Genomic DNA, 10,248 nt, shown 5'->3' with positions numbered 1-10,248 from the left:
AAATAAATTATTTAATTTGCATAAATAATCAAGCCAGTTTTAGGGCAAATAAGATTTTGAAAATGTTTTCCCCTTAATGGTTTAATTACTGTAATTTGATGGGTTGTTTCACTTAAGTTTTTTGTATTATTGTATCATTATTCTCGATTATTATTCTCATTCGAGTATCAATACTGTTAAATAATATGCATACTGTAAAAAAAAAATGAAATTATAGCAGACACTATTGTATTTTTTGTATTATCAATTTTGCTCATTTGTTATTACCATTAAAGTCTCCATACTGTTACATTATACAAATACTGTGGAAAAAAAAATCAATCATATTCATTTTGTCGCGTGATATCAACAGAGGGCAGTATAATGGTTGCAGTGTGCGATCAGCCTCCTCTGCAGAAGAAGCCGCTCTTCTTCTCTCCGCTCATTGGTGGCGCGTGCTCTGCTGTGTCTGTCCGAGTTGGCGCGAACGTGCACGCCGGCGCGAGACAAAGAGCATCCTGCACTCCTGAGGAAACTACACCGGTATCTTGTTATCGGTTCAGTTTACGAGTGATAGCTGTCTGTCGAGTCGTTATGGCTGATAAAGAAGGTTAGTATGGTTTCGTGCATCCGGTGGACTCTCTTTTAGCGGCGACCGGTTAAATGAAGCCGGTAGCGGCCGCTGAGGTGTTTGTTGGTGTGTTTTCTGGGCAGGCCGAATCCCGCCATAACGACACAGTCTTTGCTACATCAATACAGTTTTCACTCTAGAGCTTGTTATGAGCACACATTAACTGTTATTCGGCATTAATCCATTCTTTTGTGATGGGAACAACAACAACATGTTGGAAAGTAACTAAAGAGCTTCATAGTTGAGGTGAAATAGCGCCGAATTAGCTTCGGCTAGTTTGTGTAGTTTTTAAGTTGAAGTATGTAAATCCATGTTATGCGTCGCTTTATTATGTTGAAGCTTTTAGTATTGTTTTGAGTTTATTTATTTTTTTCTAAATGCAAAATATAGGGTTATGCTATTAATTTAAGTCGTTTTCCATAGAGTTTGTCTATTAAATTGGACAATATTAATTGCATCTTCATCTTAGAATGGTGATGCTAATAGATTATACGCAAAGTAACTTGTCGCACAGCAGTTGGGGTAAAAAATATTAACGACTTTATGACCTTACATATTCACGCCGCATTGAAGGCGTTTTGACAGATCTCGTCTTGGTTTCCCGCCCCTTTTTTTGTTACAGCTGCATTTGATGACGCGGTGGAGGAGAGGGTGATAAATGAAGAATATAAAATATGGAAGAAAAACACTCCGTTTCTTTACGATCTGGTTATGACTCACGCTCTGGAGTGGCCCAGTCTTACTGCTCAATGGTTGCCAGATGTCACCAGGTAAGTTAACACATTCACATCTACTGTCATCAACTTTAAAAAAGAGCTGAAACTTGGCACTGTTTTGATAAGTGATTAATCTGTCGATTATTTCTTGATTAATCGGATGGAGAAAAAAGAAATGAATTGATTATCCACACATTTTTTTTTACATACTGCTCAATGTTGTCCTGCAAACAGTGTGAAATGAATACAACTAAAGTGAATGTATTTGTGTGCAATTAAACACTGAAATACTGATTCCTATCATTTTAAAGTAAAAATCACTCATTTAAAATTATAATAAATAATAACAAAAGTACTGACTACATTTACTGGTATGAGGTTGGAGGAAAACATTCACTCATCTGAACATTACATTTATTATTCCATTACAATAGCCCTTTACGCTTACTGCTCTCAGAAAATACAATTACTTGTGTGACATGTAGATGTTTAAACTTATATTTATTTTTTAAAACAATAATTAATGCACATTCACTGAAGTTTAACGTAGACACTCTTTGTCAGGGCAAGCCTTTATGCAAAATAGAAATACTCACATGGTTTTCTAACATTTACAGATAAGGATACAACAGTAAAAACATAATTATGCACTGTGGAAAATGTCTCAAGTGTATTAAACTGCACACGCATCTGTCAAAGCAAGCTGCATTAAAGTCGCCATGAAATTAAAATTTACCCTATTTGCCTCCATTGATGATGTCAGTTTGGTAGAACTTCCCCACTTGGAAAATACGTCAATACTCAAGTTGGTCGCAACTTCCGGTTCACACCTATTTGAAACTTTTCTTTTGTTTGAAGTGCTTAATGACACGGTCTCATGTTTAGGACAATTTGGGTCAAGCACTTCCTGCAGCAGCTTACTCTGCATCCTCTTCAGTTTTCCACTTGCATTTTGTCCATAGTAATGTATTCATGGCTGGGCGATTACATGACTGGCAGATGTTTTCTGTGTGCTTATTAATCAATAAAACTCATCAATGATCTTCATTATTGATTTTGATTAGTTGTCGGAGCCCTACTTTGAAGTATTCTCAATTGGTTGATTAGTTGGGGCTCCAAATTATCTTTTTAATGTTTAGGTGTTTTTTTTTTCTTTTGCTTTAAAGGAACACTCCGACTTTTTGGGACATTAGCTTATTCACAGTATCCCCCAGAGTTAGATAAGTCCATACATACCTTTTTCATTTCTGTGCATTCTGTAAGTGTTATTTGACGCACCCACCGCTAGCCTAGCTTAGCACAAAGACTGGATGTAAATGGATAAGGTAGCATACTAATCCCAATAAGTGACAAAATAATGCAAACATTTTCCTATTTACATGTTGTGATCTGTATAGTCACAGCGTGTACAAATAACAAGGCTATATGAGACAGAGACCATTTTTAATCGTATAAATACTGGGAACTATATTCTCACTAGGCGTAGGAGCACAGCTACTTGGGCGGAGTGATTAGCGCAGCACACGAGACGCCCTGTGGTGAGGAGCAGAGATTTCGCTCAGAGTTGGAGTAATAGAGTCAGCAATTACTAGAAAGGAAATTTATAGTTTACAATCATGGGTGTTCGCTGTATCTTGTCTTACATCTTCCAAAGTTTGTAACTCCTCGTCTGTGTATTCTGGCTCAAAACTATATGGTTCTGGATCTTGGTTTGATACCCAGTAAAATTCCTCTGACAATTCCTCAAAGTCAGCCATGATCACGAGTCACGTTCGCTACTAGCTAGTTAGTCACGTTTGTTTTGATTACTGAACCATCAACAGGGCGTCTCGTGTGCTTCGCTAATCACTCCGCCCAAGTAGCTGTGCTCCTACGCCTAGTGAGAATATAGTTCCCAGTATTTATAAGATTAAAAATGGTCTCTGTCTCATATAGCCTTGCTATTTGTACACGCTGTGACTATACAGATCACAACATGTAAATAGGAAAATGTTTGCATTATTTTGTCACTTATTGGGATTAGTATGCTACCTTATCCATTTACATCCAGTCTTTGTGCTAAGCTAGGCTAGCGGTGGGTGCGTCAAATAACACTTACAGAACGCACAGAAATGAAAAAGGTATGTATGGACTTATCTAACTCTGGGGGATACTGTGAATAAGCTAATGTCCCAAAAAGTCGGAGTGTTCCTTTAAGAATAGTAGATAATGAATATTGTGTGGCTAGAGATTATGTATACATTTTTATAAAAGTCAGTGTAAATAACATTCATACTTGTCATGTTTCTCAGACCTGAAGGGAAGGATTTTAGTGTGCACCGTCTGGTTCTCGGCACACATACCTCTGATGAGCAGAATCACCTGGTTATTGCCAGCGTCCAGCTGCCTAATGATGATGCCCAGTTTGATGCCTCACATTATGACAGTGAAAAAGGAGGTGAGTGGCTTATCATATATGAAGATGTATAGATCATAAACTGTGAATGCATAATCTCCACTTATGTACTTATGATAAGTTATCTAATTTTTGTTCTGTTTGTTTGTAGAATTTGGTGGTTTTGGCTCGGTGAGTGGCAAGATAGAGATTGAAATCAAGATTAATCATGAGGGAGAGGTGAACAGAGCTCGCTACATGCCACAGAACCCCTGCATCATTGCCACCAAGACTCCCACTAGTGATGTGCTGGTCTTTGACTACACCAAACACCCCTCCAAACCTGGTATGAACTAGAAACATTTTGTTCATATTTTAACTTAGAAAAACAGTGCACAGTCTGACACAAATGCCAAAGACGTCCATCTGAATGTATTGAGAGGCAATGCTTTGAAGGGTAACTCTCGCCAAAATTGAACCTAGGCTCTTTTTGTTAATCTACCCAAGTCAAACTTTCGTGTAAAAGCATAATTAGAATGGAAACGTCACTTTTAAGATTGACTGTATTTTCGTTTTAGGTCAAAATGCCTTTGAATGGGAGTACTTCTATGATAGCATCAAAATCGCTGTTTTTAAAACACTAAGGCTCGACACAACATGAAACTGTGCTTGAAGTATCACCAGGGGCTCTACACATGAACTTGAGCATTGACTACATTGTTTGTATACACAGTTTACTAAAAAGAAAGGTTTTGAACAATTCCCAGTAGCAGTTGTTCTTCCTGGCCGCCGGCATTTGTCAGTCAAAAATAGTCGATCTGTATCACTGAATCATTTCATTATTATATGAGGATCCTTTTCAAATAAAAGGTCAATATTGATTTTCACTAACAACAAATTATCTGTGAATTTATATGGAACTAAGCTTTAGAAGCTTTCCATCTTTACTCTCCTCCCGGTTACGTTGCATTCGGAGAGACTATTTTTGACTGACAAAATGCCAGTGGCCAGAAACACTAACTGATAAAGTGAGTCGTACAAAACCTTTCTTTTTAGTAAACTTTGTGTACACAAAAAATGTAGCCAATGCTCAAGTTCATGTGTAGAGCCCCTGGTGATACTTCGAGCACAGTTTTGTAGTGTGGAGCCTTCTTAGTGTTTTAAAAATAGCGATTTTGATGCTATCACATAAGTGCCCCATGCACTCCCATTCAAATGGTATTTTGACCTAAAATGAAAATACGGTCAATCTTAAAAGTGGCGTATCCATTCTAATTATGCCTTTACACGAAAGTTTGACTCGGGTAGATTAACAAAAAGAGCCTAGGTTCAATTTTGGCGAGAGTTACCCTTTAAAGGGATTGGTTTGAAGACGCCATGCAAAATGCAAACTGTTTAACAGCTAAAGTATAGCAAAGCACTGAAAATACCAAAACTAAGATAATAATAATTTCTTAATTTCATGACTTAAAAAATTGGGAAAACATGATATTGGGAGACTTAACTCTTACTCCTAATCTCTAAGCTTCTTGTCGAGTGAGTTGTGTGAGGGCATCAGATGTCAATATTGAATTTATTTATTTATCCTCTTGTGCCCCTGAAGACCCCTCTGGAGAGTGCACTCCTGACCTGCGTCTGAGGGGCCATCAGAAAGAAGGTTATGGTCTGTCCTGGAATCCCAACCTGAGTGGCTGTCTGCTAAGTGCATCTGATGACCACGTAAGACATTTGTACTCTCACTAGGGGTTGGAATCTCTAGGCACCTCACGATTCGATTCAGAGGGCTGCGATGATAAAGCGATTATCGATGCATCTTTTTTTCTACACAGATTTTCTTTTTTCCTCACTGTGTGACTACTTGGTACTTTTAAAGCAAAGTATTTGTAATGATCCATAATGAATTTACTTTCAATATATTTTATTGATTAAACAAATGGAAGTGATTTGGAAATAAATGTTGCGACATAATTTGTATTTTCCGAGTTGGGTGGAAGCTTTTAAGGTTGTCATGGTTTTCATGTCAGCGCTGTTTGATCTGACGTGTGGTTTATAACACAGGGTTTCCGCGGGGTTGTAAAAGGTAGTAAATTAAATTATGCCAAATTAAGGCCAGTAAAAAGTAGTAAACGTCATCTGACGAGGTAGTAAATTTTCGAAGCCCCATCTAACTGGGTCTATATCATTGGTGTCCAAACTACGGCCCGAGGTCCAGTTTTTATTGGCCCGCAGCCAGGGTCCGAAATTAACACCCGCCAAGTGCCAAGTGCGGTTAGATTTTCCGTTTGGCGAGTAAATTAGGGTGGTGGTGGCGCAATGGATAAGACACATGCCTTTGGTGTGAGAGACCCGGGTTCGAATCCACTGTGAGACACCAATGTGTCCTTGAGCAAGACACTTAACCCCTAGTTGCTCCAGAGGCGTGCGACCTCTGACATATATAGCAATTTTAAGTCGCTTTGGATAAAAGCGTCAGCTAAATGAATAAATGTAAATCTCAAAAGGCTATCCGCCACACTGGCGGGTGAATGTTCATCATACCAAAATAGTAATTAAAAAAATATTACAATTGCCTTTTGTAATGTTATGATGCCTGGAAATTAGTTCAAATCTCCTGCGAATCTAGAGCGAGCAAAAGAGCGCATGCAAACCGTGTAGCGAGCGCACGGCAGAGAGGGAGAGACCTTGCGTGTGTGTGTGTGTGTCTGTCTCTGTCTCTCTCTCTCTCTCTCTCTCTCTCTCTCTCTCTCTCTCTCTCTCTCTCTCTCTCTCTCTCTCTCTCTCTCTCTCTCTCATATGCAGTGGTGACGCGTTCATATAAACGGCACCTAAACGCTGTAAAAAAAAAAAAATTATGAAATTTTAATTGTTTATTAATAAACAAGTGTTTCTGTGTCAGCTGCCAAGATGAAGTTGACACTGACTCGCGATCTTCGCAGTAGTGAACGCGCCGGAGAAAAATGCATTTCTTACGGATTAGCCTATAGCCTTCTTTTATTTAGTTTTGAATGGTTCTGTTTAAAAGTAGAAATTTCAAGCTTTCTGTAGATAATAGATATAGGATATTTCTAATTTGTTTAGGTCTGTGAGGCGAGTAGCCTAGGCTACCTATACGCTGAGTTTCGGTTCATGTCTGAACGTGTTGTGATTATACAAAATAATGAAACATGGATTAAAATTAAGATAAAATTAATACAAAACGAAATTCGTTTCAAAGAGAGGCTTTGTGTTTTCTGTTCGATGTCTCTGTGAAAGTTTTAAAAGCATCGTTAATGGAGAACGAACGGTTAGGCTACATAACATGTTTTTTTCCTCAAATGCAAACACGAAATAAAAGACCAAATACTTTTTAAAAAGACAAAGCATCAATTTTTGGGGAAAAATATGGATGGATTAATAGCGTTTTGGAAAAAAATATGGATGGATTAATAGCGTTTTGGAAAAAAATATGGATGGATTTATTGCGTTTAGGAAAAAATATAATATATAAGATATTTCATGTCTTTACTTGTCACTTTACTTAACACTGCTACAGTTGAAGTTTGAAGCCGTGTTGGTAGTAAAAATATTGTGATGGTAGTAAAATAGGTGGTAAAAAGGTAGTAAATTCAATTTAAGAATCTCTGTATAAACCCTGTAACAGAATTATGCGGTGAATTCAAACGCCTCAGCTCAAACGAATAGCGCGATTTTGTTTCGTTTGATGTTTCTCGTATGTAACAGAAGTTGCAGCTCTTATCAATTGGACAACGTGGTGGTCGCACCAGTGTGACCTATTGTCGCCCATTTGGTCGCAGTCTGGAGCCCTACTTGCATAAAGTGTGGCTCTCGTCCAGGTCCTTTTTCCCTTCACATTACGCTAGATTTTAATGCAGAGGGTGCTGGTCGGATTTCTCGCTCAATCATCATGCGTCTCTGTTATGTGCACAGCTGCACGCCACAGACTGTCCAGGCGCCTTTTGAATTCCATCAATATTACGTTATCAATTAACATTTAGAAAATCGATGTTTGACATTTGTGATTCGATTCAGAATCGTCCACGTCCGCATCATGATGCATCTAAGAATTGATATTTTTTTTTTTTTCACCCCTAACTCTCACTATCATTGACTTAATTATATGGTGACTTAAGCTGTATATTTGCAAATAGTTGGGTCATTAGGGATGACTGACAAGAAAGGTTGGTAACCTGATGTAGAGGATCTTGCTTTTTGTGCATGCTTCTATGAGTTCTTCTGTTTCTCTGCAGACCATCTGTCTGTGGGACATCAGCACAGTGCCAAAGGAGGGGAAAATAGTGGATGCCAAGACCATTTTCACTGGTCACACTGCTGTAGTGGAGGACGTGTCCTGGCACCTGCTGCACGAGTCTCTCTTTGGGTCTGTTGCAGATGACCAGAAGCTTATGATGTAAGTACTTTTTGTCTTCCTGTTTGTTACTGTAATCTTAATGTCTTTTAGCACAAAATGTAATTTTAAAAGGATATTTAACTGTTTAGTCTGTGGTTATTTAATGTGAGTAGTATTTTAACTAATTTCCTCTTCCTTTAGCTGGGACACACGGTCCAATAACACGTCCAAACCCAGTCATGCGGTAGATGCCCACACTGCAGAGGTCAACTGCTTGTCCTTCAACCCATACAGCGAATTCATTCTGGCCACCGGTTCTGCTGACAAAGTGAGAGCTACATTCAGCATTTGGTTCTGTTGCACTTGTTGAAGACTCTTTAAATGCGCATCTCTATTTAACTTCCAAGTTTTGATTTTATCTCTCTCTCACAGACTGTTGCATTGTGGGATCTGCGAAACCTCAAGCTGAAACTTCACTCATTTGAGTCACACAAAGATGAAATCTTCCAGGTATCATCTTCCTTTTTGTCATCATTGCAGATAGAATTGTTAAAGATGAAAACTGAGTGTGATAACATGAAGTCTTGAAATGTATCCACAGGTTCAGTGGTCACCTCATAATGAGACCATCCTGGCCTCCAGTGGAACAGACAGGAGACTCAATGTTTGGGATCTCAGGTAGGTTGTCTCACTTTCCGTTTACTCACAACTACCACTAAAATGTGAACTAGTTTATCATATGGGTCTTTTAACACTGCTAATAAGAATTCCTTGGGGTTTTTTTGTACAGTAAAATCGGAGAGGAACAATCACCAGAAGATGCAGAGGATGGACCTCCGGAGCTGCTGGTGAGTAGTAATGCGATTTACGTTTTTATTTTAAATGTGTGTATATATATATTTTGATTAGTTATTATACTGCTCTTTGAGTTCATATTATTCACATATTATTGATAACTTTTTTTTATTCAGTTTATCCATGGAGGCCATACAGCCAAGATCTCTGACTTCTCCTGGAATCCAAATGAACCGTGGGTGATTTGCTCAGTGTCTGAGGACAACATCATGCAAGTCTGGCAGATGGTGAGGCCTTTAAGCCCATTTCTTTCAACTTTGAGTTTACCATCAGCACCTCTGCAATATATAAACAGTTCAGTCTTGATGTAGCCTGTTTTTTGTTTCTCTCTGACAAAGCATATGCCACCTCTTAATGTGGATATTATTGAAAGTTGCTTGTGTGATTGTTAGCCTAACCTTTCTAGTTGTGTTTGTAGTTCAGTTATTTATGTGTATTTCTTTGATTTATTTAGGCGGAGAACATCTACAATGACGAGGACCCAGAGGGGGCAGCAGACACTGAGGTTCAGGGATAAAACAGCTCTTTACACCACCCCACTCTCAGCATAAGACAAAACTCTTCTAAAAACTGTCTATACACGTGAAGAACTCTCCCCTAAGTAATGGAAAAGGAAGAATTGACACTTTCCCCACCAGGCATTTTCTACTATGTTAATAGAGTATTTTTCTAAGAAAAATGTCAGTTGATCATTGGTCAATATCAGAATGTGAGACATGACCCATCTCACCCACCAGTGTCTCGTGGATTTCCTTGCAGTTTAAGTATACTTAAAGTATTACTTAATATCCGAAAAGTGCATAAAGGTGTGTAGTAAATTGTGGCCAGAGTGCAGTGGTACAATGTTGATGCTCTTTAGATTATTTTTTAACTTGTCCGACAAATTCTTTTTCCATTTAAGCATCCGTTCAATTACATGGCTAGGTGTATTGATAACTTAAGCTCTTGTGTACTCTTTTTACTTTGAGCTTCATGTATCGGTCAAGTGGTGTTTAATGTCTTTAATATTGTGACTTTTCAATGTCTTTCTCCTGTATGTCCATACCTTTGTACAGAACATTATGAATAAACTGTTTTTGTTGATACAATTTATTTTAAATGTTGGTGTATAGCTTTTGCAAGATTTACTTAAATTCTGCCCCAAAATTCGAAAAATTTCTCTTGAACTAAAAATTTGACTGACCCACGTGATTTTGCCTGCCTGCCATTGGCGTGAGTTTAGGCGGGCTACCTGTTTGTATGTGCGCTTCACTGTAGCCGCGCGTGCACAGGTACTGACGGCAATGGCGCGTTTTTTGAGGTAAGACCCTTTTACCTCATAGTCGATTATTGGCTTTAAACAAAG

At 38.4% G+C, this 10,248-nt stretch overlaps 1 protein-coding gene across 1 annotated transcript; it reads left to right on the top strand.

The window, feature by feature from the left end:
- Positions 1-396: 396 nt before the first annotated feature.
- rbbp4 (retinoblastoma binding protein 4) lies at positions 397-10,157 on the top strand. Its single transcript, XM_081375620.1, has 12 exons — positions 397-589; positions 1,233-1,380; positions 3,618-3,763; positions 3,873-4,046; positions 5,304-5,419; positions 7,948-8,108; positions 8,250-8,376; positions 8,481-8,558; positions 8,650-8,726; positions 8,839-8,896; positions 9,020-9,130; positions 9,358-10,157. The coding sequence occupies exons 1-12, from the start codon at positions 574-576 to the stop codon at positions 9,418-9,420; spliced, it is 1,275 nt and encodes a 424-aa protein (XP_081231746.1). The 5' UTR covers positions 397-573; the 3' UTR covers positions 9,421-10,157.
- The last annotated feature ends 91 nt before the right edge of the window (positions 10,158-10,248 follow it).

The sequence above is a fragment of the Scardinius erythrophthalmus genome, assembly GCF_964197995.2.
Source record: "Scardinius erythrophthalmus genome assembly, chromosome: 10".
Taxonomy (NCBI): domain Eukaryota; kingdom Metazoa; phylum Chordata; class Actinopteri; order Cypriniformes; family Leuciscidae; genus Scardinius; species Scardinius erythrophthalmus.
This window is presented reverse-complemented; position numbering and strand designations above follow the sequence as displayed.